General features: G+C 39.9%; 3 protein-coding genes across 3 annotated transcripts; all 3 read right to left on the bottom strand.

Moving 5' to 3' along the window:
- Positions 1-11,154: 11,154 nt before the first annotated feature.
- LOC138874929 (protein gar2-like) lies at positions 11,155-11,986 on the bottom strand. The gene is made up of 3 exons (XM_070153729.1): positions 11,966-11,986; positions 11,697-11,905; positions 11,155-11,647 (listed from the first exon to the last, which is right to left on the bottom strand). The coding sequence occupies exons 1-3, from the start codon at positions 11,984-11,986 to the stop codon at positions 11,155-11,157; spliced, it is 723 nt and encodes a 240-aa protein (XP_070009830.1).
- A 1,482-nt stretch (positions 11,987-13,468) lies between these two features.
- On the bottom strand, positions 13,469-13,840 carry LOC138874928 (secreted RxLR effector protein 161-like). The gene has a single exon (XM_070153728.1). The coding sequence runs from the start codon at positions 13,838-13,840 to the stop codon at positions 13,469-13,471; it is 372 nt and encodes a 123-aa protein (XP_070009829.1).
- Positions 13,841-17,871: 4,031 nt separating this feature from the next.
- On the bottom strand, positions 17,872-18,249 carry LOC138874927 (uncharacterized). The gene has a single exon (XM_070153727.1). It carries the CDS (start codon positions 18,247-18,249, stop codon positions 17,872-17,874), a length of 378 nt encoding a protein of 125 aa, XP_070009828.1.
- Positions 18,250-19,722: the final 1,473 nt, after the last annotated feature.

Genomic DNA, 19,722 nt, shown 5'->3' with positions numbered 1-19,722 from the left:
TTCTCCCCATCCACAATCTTTTTTGATCATCTCGAGGTGTTCCTCCCCTACTGGTGAGATGAACCTCGATGCGTGCTCCCGATATCCTTAAATGTTAGGAGGTCTCTCCAACGTAAAGTCTCTCCTCGAGACAAAGCACCTCGAGGCCCGCTCACCGGGCACCGGTGGTGTACCACCGACCGGACGCGGAACAGAGACAGAACTCCCTTCTCCTTGATAAGCGGATGTCGACGTAGCAATCATGGCTACGATAAAATAAGAGGAGGAGGATATAGATTTGGGCAAAGATTTTGAGTTGAAACGATGGGAGAACTAGCATAAAGCAACAAGTTCTATGGAAGAAATAGTTACTCAGAGTAGCAAAATCTCCACTGGAGAAGCAAGTGAATGAATATATATGGGCAAAGCAGTGGCTGCTCGCCCACCCAGAAAGCCAATTAATTCTAGCCATGGTAACGTTACTTTTTCCTTGGGAAATGTACTGACGGGACCACCCGGGATCACCCCCAAGAATCCCTTTATCAGATCTCATGAATGTTGCTACCCCATCAAAGTCGAAAGGTATCAAGACCCGGGGTCTTCTCGATGCCGCAGGCACTGGCACCAAAGAAACTGACGACCTAACTTCCAGACAGGACCCGATTTTAAGGGTTCCGATTACTCCAAGAATGGGCTCCAAAGAGTTAGTATTAAAAATCAAAGAATAACTCCGCAGAAGCAACGAGATACAAAGAATGGAAAGACTTGGAGTAGAAAAACCCTTTTTCATTACCAAAAATATATTTACAAGGGGCGTCTTTACCAGACTCATTTTCCCGGGAGTACATACACAAAAAGGGGGGAGGGGGGGCAAAGCAACACAAGGTCTATTCTTCATTGCCACTATCCTCCGAACCATCTCCAGGATCCTCATCTGGAGCGATCAAAAGCGCCGACTTTCTCTCCAACTCTCGAGTGTCCTCAATCTCAGCTGAAAGATCGACACCTCTGGTTCTGACCCCCTCCAAGGCTTCCCTCCCCGCCTTCGATCTAGCATGTTCGATAACCCGAGCCAGTTTTAGCTCAACCTCTATCGATGTCTTACGGGCTATTTGATTCGTCGTGGTTGCGTCCTGCAGGTAAGAAGCAACTTTTCCTTCGATCTTGGACTTGGTTGTAGTCAGCGCAACAACCTCCTTTCGAGCATTTTGGAGAAGATAATGGGTCGATGCCAACTCTGAGGCTGCCACCCCATTTCGTTCCCTCAGCTCAAGTATCTCCGCATTCTTTTGCCCGATCTGCGAGGGGAAAGGTAAGCCAGTTAGTATCAGATTATGGGAACAAAGGGTCGATTCATGCATGGCAAATACCTACTCAGCAAGATCAGCTTTTTTCTTAGAGTGCTCCCTCCAAAGTGGCCTTGAGCTCGCGTGACTCTTTCTCCTTTCGAGCAGAGTAAGCCTCTGACTCTCGCAGTCCCGAGGTTAGCCTCTTAAGCTCCTTTTCATGATATGAAAGCTCCTCATGAAGCCTGGAGAAGGCATGATCATATATCTCCTTACACTACGGCAAAATAAAAGAGTTAGAAGAATGAAGAAAAATGCTCGAGACTAAATAAAATATGCATGAAGCAGCTATCACCTGCTGCTGGAACCTCTACTCTACCTTGACAATGTCGGGAGCATTGAGATCGATGTTCTTGATAACAACGTCAAGAATGTTTCCAAGCGCGCCTCCCCCCTTGAGTGGACCCCGGCTTTGGGGGTATTCCCATCCTAAGCATCCTTAAGCTCCTCCGACGAGAACTGAGGGCCCAAACTGAAATCACATATATCATCGATGTCTCCGATGGGTAACTCCTGCCCTTGAAAAGCTCCGGGTCCCAACCCTTCAGGATTAGCAATAACGGTCCCCCTAGCGGAAGCTGCACCAAATCCAGTCATGGGATCCGGGACCATATTGACACCCTCCTCGAGGGTCTTCGATTCACGGGACCGACATATGTCGGCTGTTCTCGATTCAGCAGCCTCCGATCAAGGCACCTATGAGGCTCCCACGCCCTACCTAATCCTCCGTGCCAACCGACACTCACCCTCATCATCATCTTTATCCTCAGCGTCGGGGCTTGCTCCGGAAGTTGAAGTCGAGGTCCTAGTAACGGCTCGAGGCTCACGTGACTTAGGTTTCTTTGCCACGAGAGGATCAGCAGCTGCCTTACCTTTCCTTTTCTTGCCCTTGGCGGGCTCCAAAGTCTTTATCTCTCTACCAGGGGGCGGCCTCATTTGCATATTCTCACCAAGGCCTGTAAGAGCGTAGTGACTGTAACTTATCAGCACAAAGGATACGGGGAGAAACATAAATCTAAGACATAGGTGGTAAGGAAGCCTTACCATGATTATTGGCCACCCACCGCTTCTTAGCTAGGTCGGGTCAAGACTGAACAAGATATGGGAACGCGGTGTCCAACCGTTCAATCCATCCCGGCAAATTCGAGACCGCTTCAGGGTACCAAGTGGTAGCTGCAGAAACCAAAAAGAGGTCACTTTTCTGGAAGAAAGGAAAGAAAATCACAAAACATGTTCGAGGGAAAAAATGCTTACGTTGTGTGTTCCACTTCTCCGGGAAAGGCATCCTCCCGGCTGGAATGATGTCCAAGGTCTTCACCCTGACGAACCTACTCATCCACCCTCGATCCTTCTCCTCGTCGGTGCTCGAGAAAAATGATTTCTTGGATTGGTGGTGAAGCCTAATCAAACCTCGATAAAATCTAGGGCTGTACAACCTAATCAAATGGTTAAGGGTAAAGGTCTCGCCCGCAACCCCATCAAAGAAATGACGGAGCATCAAGACTATCCTCTATAAAGAAGGATAGATTTGACCGAGCGTCACTTGGTATTTGTCGCAAAAATCAAGGATAATTGGATCTATCTCCGGGGGAGGGGATTTAGAAGGATCGACGAGACCCAAAGTGAATGGGTAAGTATATACATGAAGGAAGCCAGCCTTGTAATCCATTATATTCTCATCAGGGCTGGGAATCTCCACCTCCACTGCCTCCCTCCATCGGTAGTCTTTCTTCACCGTCCCTATGTTGGTCACGACACTAATGTATCGGGACACATGTTCACATTGACCCGATGTGGATGAAGTGTTATTGATGGTAAAGTCCTTCGACATGCCAAGCTCGGTGGGAGTACATTGTCCTAAGGTGGGTATCACTTTGGGTTTCCCTTTAGATGTTCGAGATGAAGAAGCAACCTCGTCTTTCTGAGGAACCGTCTTGGAAGTTCTAGCCATGATAATGATGAAATTTCTCTAAGAAAGTAAGAAGAAAGGATGTGAAAGGGGATGGATCTAGCTTTGCAAATTTGAAGATGTTGAGAAAGTAAGAATTATCAAACAATTGGTGCATTTATAGGAGCCGAATAGGCAGCGGAAGGGACGAACTAATAAGTAGTTTGTGGGCTTCTCGATAGTCGCATTTGACGGCAACCCTTGCGCGGTTTTTTGGGCATGGAATTTAATGCTCTGATAGGCAATGATGCCTTCAAAGGGGGCACTCGAGGCCACGGCTGAGTATCCTCCCTCGAGGATCGTCGACACTCGACCTCAAGGCAGTAATGATCTCAGCTATAGTAGAAATGGGGAGTTCCCAAGGGACATGGCTTGGACTGCAAAGCCTAATGGACTACCCTAACCCTTAATCAGGGTGTCATCTAGTTGTCCCATCTCCGCTTCTTTGTCATTAATGTATTTTGTACTATTTTGGGATTCCCCTCCTATATAAAGGGGGTCCTTGTCATTTTGTAAATCTCTGTTGCTTCAGTTGCTCCACACAAAATATACAAGAACATTCTCTTTGCTCTTTCATATTCTCTTGATATTATTGCTTTCATTTATTATCTTCACTATTGTTCTTCATTTATTGCCTATTATTGGCCATAAAGAGCCTTCATTGAGTTTACTATAACTGTTAGTCGTACATATATTACCTTCGATAGCTCATAGCCGAGCTCCGGAATCGACCTCGAGGCCCCCGAATCGACAAGCTCGAGGCCCCGATTGTTAACCCATCGGTTCAGTTATCACTTTATTCTTGACTCTTATTTCATTTCTAAGTATCACATTCATAGCATCAACTACTTAACAACTAGCATAAAAATAGATCACGTATTTTAGAGTCCCATAATCAAATTTAATTGTTATTACCACTTTCACGGTGAACATATTTATATTTGGACTTTCAAAAGCTATGAAGATAAATTGTTATGCCTTTGACTTTTGTAGTAGCAACTATGTGTTGATGGACAATAAATCTTTGATGTTGCTATTTGATTCATGTTGTGAATTGGTATATGAGAAACTTAAGATAGTTTTGAGAATGATATTTGTGTTTGATTCTGTGACGACCCGGCCAGTCGTCTCATGAGTTACCGCTTTGTTTCCCCCATTTCTGCTTCTTATTGCTTTGTCTATCATTTCTATATGTGATCGGGTTGTTTGGCTCGGGTTTGGAAATGATTTGGTAAGGTTTGAGACACTTAGTCTCTTTTGAGGAAGCTTAAGTTGGAAAAGTCAACTGGATATTGACTTATTTGTTAGAGGGTTCGGATGTGAGTTCTGACGGTTTGGATAGCTTCGGGAGGTGATTTGGGACTTGGGAGCGTGATCGGAATGAGTTTTGAAGGTTTGGAGTAGATTTAGGCTTGAATTGGCAAAATTGGATTTTTGGCGTTTTCCGGTTGATAGGTGAGATTTTGATATAGGGGTCGGAATGGAATTCCCAGAGTTGCAGTTGTTGGTCATTTGGGATGTGTGTGCAAAATTTCAGGTCATTTGGACGTGGTTTGGTATACTTTTTTATCAAAAGCGGAATTCGGAAGATCTTGAAAACTGGCTTGAATCTGATGTGTTTTGGTTGATTCGATGTTGTTTGAGGTGTTTTGAAGACTAGTATAAGTTTGAATAAGGGTATGGGATATGTTTGTACTTTTGTTTGAGGTCTTGAGGGCCTCGGGGTGATTTTGGATGGTTGACGGAGAAGTTTGGAATTTTGGTGAGCTGCAAATTTTCTTCTTCTGGTATTTCCGCACCTGCGGATTGGGGACCGCAGGTGCGATGCCACAGATGTGAGGGAGAAGCCGCAGAAGCGGAAAGGGCCTGGGAAGGCTGGAGCCGCACCTGCAATGGCGTAGGTGCGGGAAATGCATCATAGAAGTGGTTTTTGGGCGACTTAAGTGAGAAACCGCAGAAGCGGTTCATGGACCGCAAATGCAGTACCACAGATGCGGGAATTGGGCCGCAGATGCGAAATGCCTGGGCCAGAACATATAAATTCATTCCTTCACGATTTTTGAGCTATTCCACCATTTTTAAGTCGGGTTTTGGAGCTTTTTGGGCGATTTGAAGAAGGATTTCAAGGGAACTTCATAGAGGTAAGAATTTTGGACCTAAAACTCGTTCCTATGGTATTATTTCACGGATTAGAGCTATATTTAATGGAATTTAAGGATCAAAGTTTGGGGAAACTAGAGCTTAGAAACTTAGACCTTTGATTGAGGATTTGAAGGACCATTTGAGGTCGGATTTCAGAACTTTTGATATGTATGAACTCGTGGCGAGATAAAGAATCTATTGATGTAAAAATTATCGAATTTCGAGACGTGGGCAAAGGGTCGGGTTTTGGTAATTTCAGGATTTATGTTGTAAACTGATTATTTTTGCTTGGGCTTCATTCCCTTAGCATATTTTGTCGTCATGATTCTAATTTTGGATAGATTCGACGTGAGTGGAGGCCGATTCGAGGGGCAAAGGCATCGCTGGCTAGAGTTTGGACTGGATTGAGGTAAGTAATGAGTGTAAATGATGTCTTGAGGGTATGAAACCCCGGATTGCATATCGTTGTGCTATATTGAGGTGATGCACACTCTAGATGATAAGCGTGGGGTCGTGCACTATTGGGGATTGTGACTTAGTCCATCTGGAGTGATTGTTTTACCACGTATTTGACTGAAAACTATTTGCTATCATCAAGTTTTGGGCTGAATGCCATATTTGAGCCTCGTTCCAACTATTTGAACCCTTACGGGATTTTTATTGATATTTTCTCACTGTTTGACTTTATACTTGAACTCAGTCATGCTATATTCTACTGTTTTCATAACTAAGCCATGTTTACTCTGTTTCAATTAACACTTAAATGATATTTCAAATAATATTCTGGGCTGAGCATCATATTTTACTGTTGCCCGACTGGCTTGTGAGATTCTGACTGAGTAAGGCTGAGGGCCTATGTTGTGAGGAAACACTAATTATGATTTTGAGGCCGAGGGCCTGAGATTTGTACGCCACGAGGTGGCTTGTTGATATAAGACCAAAGGCCTAGTTATGGTGCCACGAGATGACTTGATATTGCGCTTGGGCCGTAAGGGACCCCTCTAGGAGTCTACTCACCCCCCATGAGTGCGGGTACCCATTGTGATGTGAGATATAGCCCGAGGGGCTGGTATTATTGACATTGTGCCCGAGGGGAAATCCTTTATGTGCTTATCTATCTTATTTGTCTATCATTTACCTGCTTAATTATTAAAAAGGCATTTCATGAAGTTTGAACTGAATTAAAAATGACTTTACACATTATAATTGTTCCACTATTTCTACTGGTTTTACTGCTTCGTTATAGCCTGTAATGTGTCTTACGTGTTTTCATATCTCTCATTCGTTTATTTATGATTATTACTCACTGAGTTGGAGTACTCGTTTTACTCCCTGCACCTTGTGTGCAGATTCAGGCGTTATTGATTATGCCAACGCGAGTTGAGAGCTCTCGGCAGACTTCGGAGTCCACGAGGTAGCTGTTTGGCATCCGCAGTCCCGTGTTTCTCCCCCTTTATCTCATTTCTATCTCTTTATCAGTTATTCTGTAATAGTTTAGTAGGCATTTCATACTTGTAGCGTACTAATAAATGCTCATGACTAGTGACACCCCGGTATCGGGCTGTGTTGGGTTGTATTCCGCAAATTGTTTTGTATTGTCACTGCTTACTTTTGGATTTATATCACGTTTAAGACTAAATACTTATTGTTTAATTGCTTAAAACTGAATTGGAAATGTGTCGGTTGGCCTTGTCTTCACGAAAGGCGTCATCACGACCGGGTTCGAGTTTGGGATCGTGACAGATTCCAAAGATAAATACTTATCCTTAGGTATTATTGATATCCGTGCTACATCTCTTGACCTTACTCTTAAGAGAATATATACCTAGTGTGGTTTAAGGGATTACTCATTTGGAGTTGTTGAAGAAACTAAGTATGATATTCAAGTTTATTTTTTTGCTAGTTTTTTTGACTCATTCTATGTTTATGATCTCCTTTTGATTGATGTTCTTGATGCTTTATTTGAAAAGTGGACATTTGCTATTTTGCGGGATGCTTGACTCTATCATCAAAGTGTTCAATTTGATACATGTTGTAAAGATATTGGGCTAAATAGATGCTTAGTGAATATCATGTAGTTTGCTTGACATGCTCAATTTGTACTCTTGATTGAAAGAATGATTGGAATACTTCGTTGATAATACCAATTTGGACATGATGGTTTCAATTCTTAGGAATTTTAGTATTTTTGAATTCTCTCGTGTCTATTGTCTTCTTATGTGCCAAGCAAGTAATAATATGCTTAAAAGAATAATCCTTAGTGGATATTATGATGCTTGGATTTATCATGAGAGTATTCATTTTGGAAGGATATTAAAAACCTTTGTGCTAAGAATATCAAAAATTATTATGGTTGGATTATCATTTTGCTTCTTTGTGCTAAGAAACCAATTCTTAGTGCTTGGATTTATCATAAGTGTATTCATTTTGGGAAGAATATTAAAAACCTTTGTGCTAAGAATATAAAAAATTATTATGGTTGGATTATCACTTTACTTCTTTGTGCTAAGAAACCTTAATGGAACCTTAAGCTTGATTACTATAATATTTTACATGAAGTACATTCAAAAGATAAGAGAGTTGGTAGGAAAAAATATGGTTTTGTACAAGTGGTATGCTTATAATTTTGGTCTACCTAAATTATTCTCCTTGTTTAACAACCTTACGAGTGTTGTATTTGTGCGTACTTGAGAAACTGCATGACAGACTCCATCTGATGATGATATGTATTTACCTTTTAGAGGAGACTTTATGTTATCTAGGAAGAATAGGGGTAAAAGAGCGCATGAACATTTTCTCGTCTCATTTCGCCATGCTAAATCATCAGGCTCGGAAGATTGATAGGTCTACCAGTATCAACAGTTCCATCATAGCCATGTCCAACAAGGTAGCCTCATGCCTTCTCTCAAACCTCTGTAGAATGCAGGAATTGAAAAAGTGACACATCAGCTTGTGGAAGGGGGTCATATCAGTCTTATACACCTTTTGGGGAGCATCTAGTTCAAACTTTTGAGAGAACTTCCTTGTGACCACAATTCCTGTGTCCACATCATTGTCTATGACTGGTAACTTTTGTTTCAAGTAATTGTCAAAACCTAAAGAAGGAATATTTAGAAGCATCTCCAGCTCCTCAACATGAAACTCCATCTCAAATCCCCTTACATTACTCTGGACCACCTTTCCATTAAACTAAAAGTTCACATAGAACTCCACCACAACGGGCACATACACAAGAGGAAAAGCCTTAAAAAACATGTGTTTCCATACTTGTAGCTCAAGTTTTTCAACTAGTTGAGCTATCCCTTTTTCATCAGTATTTGCAAGAATCTTCCCATTAAGCACTTTTATATTCCTAAACTCAGGGAGTTTTTCAACCACAACAGGCGCACTCTTTCTCTTCTTTCTAGCCATTGGAGATGGGGTAGTAGTATTTCTAGCTTTGACAACTTTTCTCTTTTGTGTTGATGACTTTTTTGGCAGAGCAGAATCAGACTCATATTCTCCATCCAACTCAACAACAGGTTCCACAACAAAAACTTATTTCCTTGGCTTCTTGGCACCTCTGGACTTCTTAATGATTTATTCATCAATAGCCTTTATTTTACTCCTTGTGAGAGGAGTCCTGGTAGGAGGATCCACTTCTTTCCTTGTAGGGACATCAGACTTTGTTGCTTTTATATGAGTCTTCATTGTTTTCTTTCCTAGTTCAGACAAGGGCAAGTTATCTTTATCACTACTGACCTCCTTATCTCCAGTGGAAGGAGTTAACAAGGGCCAGATTTCCATACTTAAGCTCAGGCAAGGCAATGTTGAGCTTGTCAAACAGCTCAGCCAACATGAATCCATAAGGCATAGCATATTTAGGCTTGGAGGTGTCTACAACTCTTACCATATGCTAAATCATCAGGCTCGGAAGATTGATTGGTCTACCAGTATCAATAGTTCCATCATAGCCATGTCCAACAAGGTAGCCTCATGCCTTCTCTCAGACCTCTGTAGAATGCAAGAATTGAAAAAGTGACACATCAGCTTGTGGAAGGGGGTTATATCAGTCTTGTACACCTTCTGGGGAGCATCCAGTTCAAACTTTTGAGAGAACTTCCTTGTGACCACAATTCCTGTGTCCACATCATTGTCTATGGCAGGTAACTTTTGTTTCAAGTAATTGTCAAAACCTAAAGAATGAATATTTAGAAGCATCTCCAGCTCATCAACATCAAACTCCATCTCAAATCCCCTTACATTACTCTGGACCACCTTTCCATTAAACTAAAAGTTCACATAGAACTCCACCACAACAGGCACATACACAAGAGGAAAAGCCTTAACAAACATGTGTTTCCATATTTGTAGCTCAGGTTTTTCAACTAGTTGAGCCATCCCTTTTTCATCAGTATTTGCAAGAATCTTCCCATTAAGCACTTTTATATTCCTGAACTCAGTGAGTTTTTCAACCACAACAAGCGCACTCTTTCTCTTCTTTCTAGCCATTGGAGATGGGGTAGTAGTATTTCTAGCTTTGACAACTTTTCTCTTTTGTGTTGATGACTTTTTTGGCAAAGCAGAATCAGACTCATATTCTCCATCCAACTCAACAACAGGTTCCACAACAAAAACTTATTTCCTTGGCTTCTTGGCACTTCTGGACTTCTTAATGATTTATTCATCAATAGCCTTTATTTTACTCCTTGTGAGAGGAGTCCTGGCAGGAGGATCCACTTCTTTCCTTGTAGGGACATCAGACTTTGTTGCTTTTATATGAGTCTTCCTAGTTTTCTTTCCTAGTTCAGACAAGGGCAAGTTATCTTTATCACTACTAACCTCCTTATCTCCAGTGGAAGGAGTTAACAAGGGCCAGATTTCCATACTTAAGCTCAGGCAAGGCAATGTTGAGCTTGTCAAACAGCTCAGCCAACATGAATCCATAAGGCATAGCATATTTAGGCTTGGAGGTGTCTACAACTCTTACCATATGCTAAATCATCAGGCTCGGAAGATTGATAGGTTTACAAGTATCAACAGTTCCATCATAGCCATGTCCAACAAGGTAGCCTCATGCCTTCTCTCAGACCTCTGTAGAATGCAGGAATTGAAAAAGTGACACATCAGCTTGTGGAAGGGGGTCATATCAGTCTTGTACACCTTCTGGGGAGCATCCAGTTCAAACTTTTGAGAGAACTTCCTTGTGACCACAATTCCTGTGTCCACATCATTGTCTATGACTGGTAACCTTTTTTTCAAGTAATTGTCAAAACCTAAAGAAGGAATATTTAGAAGCGTCTCCAGCTCCTCAACATCAAACTCCATCTCAAATCCCCTTACATTACTCTGGACCACCTTTCCATTAAACTAAAAGTTCACATAGAACTCCACCACAACAGGCACATACACAAGAGGAAAGGCCTTAACAAACATGTGTTTCCATACTTGTAGCTCAAGTTTTTCAACTAGTTGAGCCATCCCTTTTTCATCAGTATTTGCAAGAATCTTCCCATTAAGCACTTTTATATTCCTGAACTCAGTGAGTTTTTCAACCACAACAGGTGCACTCTTTCTCTTCTTTCTAGCCATTGGAGATGGGGTAGTAGTATTTCTAGCTTTGACAACTTTTCTCTTTTGTGTTGATGACTTTTTTGGCAGAGCAGAATCAGACTCATATTCTCCATCCAACTCAACAACAGGTTCCACAACAAAAACTTATTTCCTTGGTTTCTTGGCACCTCTGGACTTCTTAATGATTTATTTATCAATAGCCTTTATTTTACTCCTTGTGAGAGGAGTCCTGGCAGGAGGAGCCACTTCTTTCCTTGTAGGGACATCAGACTTTGTGGCTTTTATATGAGTCTTCCTAGTTTTCTTTCCTAGTTCATACAAGGGCAAGTTATCTTTATCACTACTGACCTCCTTATCTCCAGTGGAAGGAGTTAACAAGGGCCAAATTTCTTCTGTCCGTTTCTCTCCACTTACTTCTTCTGAAGGGGCTATGACAGTGTTCCCAATAGTCATAGAGCCTTCAGATTCCCCATTTGAATTCTCATTCTCTTCCTCACTTTCTTCATCCTCTCCTTCACTCTCACTTGCTTTTTCTTGATCCCCACCTTCACTCTCATAATCACCTTCTTCTTCACTGTTGTTTTCTTCTTCTGCAAAATCATCCACTTGTTCATCTATCCTATCTTCTGTCTCACTCTCCTTATCTTCACCATAATCTTCTTCATTCTTACTTTTTTTTCTTCATTAGCATTGTCCTGAGTCGGATGTTCCTCATGACTGCCTATTACTCCTTCTTCTTTTTCACCTTTATTATCATTCTCATCCTCCGAAAGGAAAGACCATCAAATGCCTCCTTTTGTACTGGTTCTTTATTACCTTCCCCCTCAACCATAGGCATAACATTAGTGGCATCTACCCTTTTATCCAGAGTTTCTATATTCGTTTCTACAGTAGATTCCTCCACTTGTGGTTTATCATTTATAGGTGAGGATAATATCTAAGGGTGAAACATCTATAGAAAATACCAGAACATCTAATTTCGAGGGAGGAGTTTTACCTGACTTATGGTAATTGACATTGATTCCCCATGAAACACAACTTCCTTAACCAATGTGCCTACTTTAGCAGCAACATTAGCCACTACCTTGCCACTATTGACAGATTTTCTTGGAGTAGCCTTGATCTTGGTTGGCTTAGAAGTGTTTTATGAAGTAGGCACAAATGCGTGGGTTGCTGGTTTTAAAAGTGAAGGTCCAGTAGAGGTGGGGATGGTGAGAGAACTAGGAACATGGGAAGATGGTGTAGGTTCAGTAGAGGATATCGATGGAGAAGGATCAAGGTGGGTGCATGTTCACTTGATAGTTGACATTTTTATTTGATTTTAGCTTCATGTTCTTGGATTTGGCTTCAGTCTTGGATGATAATTTTGCAGGTTTGGCTTGGATTTAGGCATGTTGGTAAGAGATGAAGGGAAAGAGAGAATTATTTATTGATTCTTACTTAGGGATTGAGAGAAACAGTAGGGTTTGAGAAACTAATCATATTAAGGTTCTTTTAAAGACGTTACTCCTGATTTGACTGGAAGAGAGAGAGAGAAAGAGAGAGAAAGAGAGAGAGAGAAAGAGAGAGAAAGAGAGAGAAAGAGAGAGAGAGAGAGACCAAATTTGAGCGGGTAGGGCTATTCAAAATCAAATCGTAACCGTTAACCGAACCGAAAAATGGCTTATTGGCTTATTGGTATTGGGTAATTAGGGGTAATGATTGGTAAACATATCAAAATTTTATAATTAAAGACTTAACAGATCGGGGGCGGATTACTCAATTTCCTTATTGGATATACCGTTAACCCGTTAAATTTTTATATATTTACACTCTTATCCCCTAGTTATAGATTGCATAATCGACACAATATATCCATACTTATATTACACCCATTCGGCTTGGTAAATCTAGAGAAATGAAAAGTCCTCGTCACACAAATGTTTGTAAATAAACATAATGATTAATGGGGTGGACTATATTCCTGGTTCTATCTCAAAGTCATCCCTATTTTGTAGTGGACCATGGATCTGTTACCAACATTTAACATATTTTGGTAGGGTTAAATGTTTTATTAGAACTTGGCAGCGTCCTTAAGAGTGATTTTAAGAAAATGAATGTCCAGCTGAATTTATTGAAATCCACTACGGTTAAAAGTCTGAAGACGGAAAAATTCTTTAGTTCTCTACTTCTTTTTTATTGTTTTGATTTATCCGATAAACCGCCCGATAACCCTCCAATAATTGTTAATTCAATACCAATTCGCCCGATGTCTTATTGGATGGATAGCAGATTATTATATTTATAAACTGATAATCGATAACTAATAAACCGAACCGTTAAGCGTAAATATCCGCCTGATCCGCTCGATAAACATCCCTACTAATGGGACTCTAATACAGTTACTTTGACTGTTTGGTTCTCTTGTGTTGACATGGATTTTTAGCAATGTTTATGGAACTAGTGTCGTCACAGAAAATAGGAACACAATCAACAAAAACACCATAGTCCCTTAATTATCTTATCCACAGCAACTGAGCACAACAAGATGTTGCTGCCACATATTCAGCTTCAGCTGTGAATAAAGCCACTGAGTTCTGCTTTTTTTTTCCCAAGACACCAGACAAGAACCTAGAAAATGTGTTGTTCCTGAAGTGCTTTTCCTGTCAATATGAAAACTTGCATAGTCAGTATCATCATAACCAACTAAATCAAAGCTATACCCTCTAGGATACCATAGGCATAGATTATGAGTCCCTTTAAGATATCTGAGTATCCTCTTGACAGCCTTCATATGAGACTCTTTTGGATTTGCCTGAAATATTGCACGCAGTCCCACATTGAATATAATATCAGGCTTGCTTGTTGTGAGGTACAACAGTGACCAAATCATTCCTCTATATAACTTTTGTCAAACACTTTTCCCTTCTTCATCAAGGTCTAGCTTTGTTGCAATGGCAATGGAGTGTCTACGTACTTAAATGTGTCTATGTTTAATTTCTTCAATAGTTCCTTAATGTATGTTTGCTGATATATCATGGTTCCAGTAAGTGTTTGCTTGATTTGCAACCCCAGAAAGAAGTTCAATTCACCCATCATGCTCATTTCAAACTCATTCCCCATCATCTCAGCAAATTCCTTGCACATTGTTTCATTAGTAACTCCAAAGATAATGGCACCCACATATACTTGTACAATTAGGACATTCTTGTCATTGCTCCTAAAAAATAGAGTGTTGTCCACCTTTCCTCTTACAAAGTTGTTGGTTAAGAGGAATTTTGAGAGTCTTTTATACCAAGCTCTTGGAGCATGTTTCAGTCCATACAGTGCTTTGTCTAACTTGAACACATAGTTAGGAATTTCTTCACCCTCAAACCCAGGAGGTTGTTTAACAAACACTTCCTTCTTTAGATAACCATTCAAGAATGCACTCTTTACATCCATCTGATACAAGGTAAACTCCATGTATGCAACAAAAGCTATTAACATTCTTATAGCTTCCATTCTAGATACATGTGCAAATGTCTCATCATAACCGATGCCTTCTTCTTGATTGTATCCCTGAACCACTAGTTTGGCCTTGTTCCTTGTGATATTTTCTTATTCATCCAACTTATTTTTGAACACCCATCCGGTACCTATGATAGTTCTGTTCTTGGGTCTTTGTACCAAGTGCTAGACCTTGCTTCTTTCAAACTGATTTAGCTCCTCTTGTATGGCTAGAAACCAATTTGGATCCTTTAGAGCTTCCTTGATGTTCTTAGGTTCAACCTGTGAGAGAAATGCTGTGAGTGAACATAGATTTCTCAGAGATAACCTGGTTTGCACTCCTGCATTAGGATCAAAGATAATGTTCTCAAGAGGATGTGAACTTTGATGTTTCCATGGCCTAATTTGTATTCCTAGAAATGGTTCAGTCAAGGAGTGACCCAAAGGAACAGGTTCAACAAGTATAGATTCATCATCCTAGTTAGCAGTCAGAGTAGTTTTGTCTTTTTCTTGTTGCTCATGATCATTGTCAACTGCCTTGTGATCTCCGAATCCATCTTCAGGTTGAAGTTCAGGTTCCTTAGGAGCTCCTTCACTAGTGAGTCCTATATTATAATCATCATCCTGCAAACCTTTCTAAGCCAAATTGTTAGATTCATAAAAAATAACATTAACATTTTCTTCTACACACATAGTTCTTTTATTAAAAAACTTGTAGGTCTTACTATGTGGAGAGTAACCCAAGAAAATTCCCTCATCACTCCTGCCAGTAAACTTACCTAGAGCTTCTTTGTCATTATTGTGCACAAAGTATTGCACTCAAATGCTCTCAGGTAAGTGATATTGGGCTCCCTCACTCGAAGTAACTCATAGGGAGTTTTCTCAAGAATAGATCTGACCATGCATCCGTTTAGCAAGTAGCAAGAAGTATTGACTGTCTCAGCCTAGAAGCTCTTAGGCAGTCCACTATCAATCAACATGGTCCTCTCCATATCTTCTAGAGATCTATTCTTTCTTTCTACAACACCATTTTGTTGCGTTTTACAGACAAAAACATACCTCTTACCTCCTCTGCTCCTCATTTTCATTGGTCCACATAGTTCTATGTGAAGGAGTTCCAGAGGTTTGGAGTTGCTGACAACCTTTTTTAGATTTAAAAGGTGACCTTACATGTTTCCCTCTAACACATGCATCAAAAACCTTTTTTGAGGAGAACTAAACTTTTGGTAGGCCAAGGACCAAGTCTTTTGTTGCCAACTTGTTAAGTTGAGAAAGATTGGCATGACCCGATCTTCTATGCCATAAAAGTGGATCATCCTCAACTACACTTAAGCATGTGTGCTCACTCTGAAGAAGAGACATAATGGATATCTTGTAAACATTGTTTTGTCTCTTACCTTTTAACACAACTTCATCAGTATCAAGCTTAGTGAAAATGTAGACTTTGGAATTGAATTTTATTTTATTTCCTTTATCACACATTTAAGAGATGCTAAGAAGATTATGTTTGTGACCTACGATATTATATACATCTTTTATAGCATGAGAGAGTGATTTACCGACCTTATCAATACTTGTTATCTGGCCTTTTTTCCCATTTCCAAATGACACACTCCTTCCATGGAAGGCTGTCAGTGAGAGAAAGTTTTTCTTTTCTCCAGTCATATGCCTTGAGTATCCACTGTTCAGATACTAGTCTTGATTGTTACCTCTCACTTTAGCCTGCACTAGAAATCACAAGTTTTTCTTAGGAACCCAAACTAGCTTGGGTCCCTTTTTATTTGAAAAAGAATGAATTAGATCTCCTCTTGCCCAGAAGGGAAGAGGATTAATAACTATATTCTTGTTAACCATATTCCAGTTAGTATGGACAAGAGGCTTGGCTTTTGGTTCCTCCTCCTTCTTCACATTTTTAGCAAGACCAAAGGTTTTCTTAAACTAAGCATGTATTAAGGCAGGACAAGTATCTCTAAAGCGTCCTACCTTTCCATAATGAGTGCACATTTTGTTATCAGAAATTCCTATATACTTTGGATCAAATTTGGGAACAGGTTTTTCTGTAGCCAATTCCTGATTTGTTAGTGTTGCAGTTTTCATTCAGCCAATTCAAAGCATCTATGGATCTATGCCATTTTCTTAGCCTAGATAGTTCATAACTAGCCTTTCCTAGATTTTTCTTGCAGACTTTATTCCTACATTCAGCATCACAAAGATTATCTTTAGCCCTTCTTAGTTCATTTTCAAGCTTATCCTATTGATCACTCATAGGTCAAAGTCAGTGGCCTGAAGGAACATTTCCATACGAATCTTCCATTCATCATAGTGATGTCCATCAAATAGAGGAGGCCTTCCAATGTGTATTCCAAGTTGTACTGGAGGTTCTGTCTCCACTGCATATTGTTCATCAATTACACCATAGAGACTTATGGCCTCATCCTCCTTCTCTTCCTTTTTATCACTTCCACTATCCTCATATACTACTAGAAATGCCTGCTTCATTGCTTCAGTTAATCCTTTACCTAGAATTTTTTCTTTGTTGGGACCCTTTTCTCTCATCTTTTACTGTTTCTCCTTTTCAGCTTGTTTTTTCTCCACTCAATTTTTCACATTGGGCAGTCCTTGACCATGTGGTCTAGCTTGCTATACTTGTAGCACCCATCATAATATAGCTTTTTCGATCTGCTTAGGCTTACCGCTAGTCTGTCTCTTAGATGAATTTTTGGAGTTCTTCATGAACTTCTTGAACTTAGCAAACATTGCTAGGTCAGGATCATCACTGTCAAATTCATCTTCTTCCGACGCTTTAAGGAACAAGACCTTATCCCTTTTTGGTTCTTCCTTACGCAGTTCTATTTTTCTCATTCCATGAGTCTTTAAGTTTCCAACCAACTCATCAAGTGAGATCTTGTCCAGCTTTGTGGCTTTCTGAATAGTTGTGACTTTCGATTCCCATGAAGCTGGAAGGATCCTTAGAACTTTGCTAACCAAATCTTCTAAGGTGAACACCTTTCCAAGTAACATCAATTCATTAGTTAATTTCTAAAAAATTGAGATGAAAATGTAATGATACGTATTATGTAAATTTTTGGGATCATAGAGAATAAGGAAAAAAATGACAAAACAAAACTACATAGGCAAAATAATCGAATCTCACTCATTTTCAAGTAAGATTTACTTAGCTCGCTCCTTGCTCGCGGAGCAAAAAGAAAAGTGTTATCAGATTTCCATCGATGACTTAAGCCTCTTTCTTAAGGGCTGGTCGATTACATAAGGGGGAAATCATATTAAAATTACCTTCTGGGGAGGTCCGTTTGATATCCAAAAACTGCTCAGCAACAGTCGGACAAGTGAGGAATATTAGGGGTGAACTAGAAAAGTTTAGGTAGAGCTGAATCTAAGTTTGCCTAGGTAAGCATCCTGTAGTAAGAGTAGTAGTTATGAAGTAAACCTAGTCATCATCTCCTGGATGGGCTCAGACTCCGTCATGAAAAAGATCTCATAGTTTCTCATAAGCAATTCTATCCTTGATCTCTTCCCTTGATTTGTTCCTTCATGAGCAGTTTGGAGTGCATCCCAGATCTCCTTTGCATTGGAGCAAGCAGATATTCTATTGTACTCACCAGGACCAAGTCCACAGGTAAGGATTTTCTTAACCTTTGCATTCTTCTCCATCATTCTAAAATCTGTTGCCACAAATTCTGAGGGGTCCTTAGGAACTATTTCATTTTGTGATTTATGATTAGTAGGAGTTAATGGACCTTGGTTCACTATGATCCATAGTTCATAGACTTTAGCTGTCAAGAAATCTTTCATTCTTGCTTTTCACCAATTGTAATATTTTTCATTGAACATGGGTGGTCTGGTAGTTGATTGTCCTTCATTAATTACGGGTGGAGCACTCGTTTTGCTTTCAAGATCTCTCTAGGTGTTAGCCATGTGTGTGAGAGAACCTGTTCTGATACCAATTGTTAGTTTGAGTGCCCTTATGAATTACTAAAGAATTTGGCTCTTTACCGTACTTCTTAAATGTAAAGTAAAATAAGCAGTAAAGTAAAAACAACAATTTTACGTGAAAAATCACCCGGCTCAAAAGGTACAAAAATCACGACATACTGCGTAGGATTGTTAACTTCAATTCCACCATAACAATGAGCCAAAATGTATCGATTACAAGACTGTAAATCAATACTCTCAGTACTCCTGCTACAACTATTTGATTTACAAGTTACTCTAACTTGTAAAGCAAATACTCAGCCAACTCACTAATTGTTTGTGACACTTTAATTATAGCTTGATTACCTAAAACACATTCACTGCATTAACTCAAGAAGAACAAAATACTGGTGCTCGACTACAGTGTGTAAAATGCAGTTCTTCAGTTGATGTGCAAAGGCATAATCTCAGTAGTCCAGATGGATAGTATTTAAATGCCTAGACTCCAAGATCTTCTAGGAGTCCTGTGCATAATCAACTTCTTGTTTGATAGGACTCCTATAGTTTCAAGGACTCCAAAGTCTTGAGACTCTTGTCTCTCACTTATTTATGCGTATCTTCTTGGGCAACGACCCTTATCATGTGTAGCAACCTTCTTCCACCAAACTCGGACCAGGATAACTTTGAGATAAAGTTACTGTCTTGCAAACACATACAATCATCAACCATAAGGAGCTGGTCCTTAACCCTGAGGAGCTGGTTCTTAAAGCAGTTAAGCAGCGACATTGAGGACGTAGTTCTTTAGATATTTCTTCTGAACAAACTTTGTTAATCATCAAATCTCAATACTCAACATACATATTAATTCTTATTCTAGTTTTTATTTTGCAAGGTCTAAATTCGTAGATGAATTCTTTTGAAGAAGGGGAGAGTGAGTACTTCCAAGATAAAGGAATTACAAATTTAAGGACGAATTCTTTTTGAAGAACGAATGAATCCCAATATAGCCATCTTGAATTTGTTAGCTTCCTAACAATTTGCAAAAGCTTACTCTTAATAGAATAATTCAAGAAAACTTGAAGGTCTATAATGTGCTAAAGTAGATGTATAAAAGGAAGGGATCAAAGCTAACATCTAGGAGCCCAATTGTATTCAATAGAGGCCCAAATACAAAAACATGTCAAGAAGGCCCTACTATAGAGGGTATTTTAGTATTTTTCTTTGGAGCATAAAACTTTAGCATATATAGTTCTTATGTCTTTATTGTTAGAGATAGACTTGGATGAATATTGTGATTACTTTTGAGAGTGTGGGTGAACTTTTGGTTTCCTTGATTACTCTATCCTTGGATTT

Source organism: Nicotiana sylvestris, chromosome 8 (assembly GCF_000393655.2).
Source record: "Nicotiana sylvestris chromosome 8, ASM39365v2, whole genome shotgun sequence".
Classification (NCBI taxonomy): domain Eukaryota; kingdom Viridiplantae; phylum Streptophyta; class Magnoliopsida; order Solanales; family Solanaceae; genus Nicotiana; species Nicotiana sylvestris.
The sequence above is the reverse complement of the archived record's forward strand: the minus strand, read 5'-3'. Positions and strand labels throughout refer to the sequence as shown.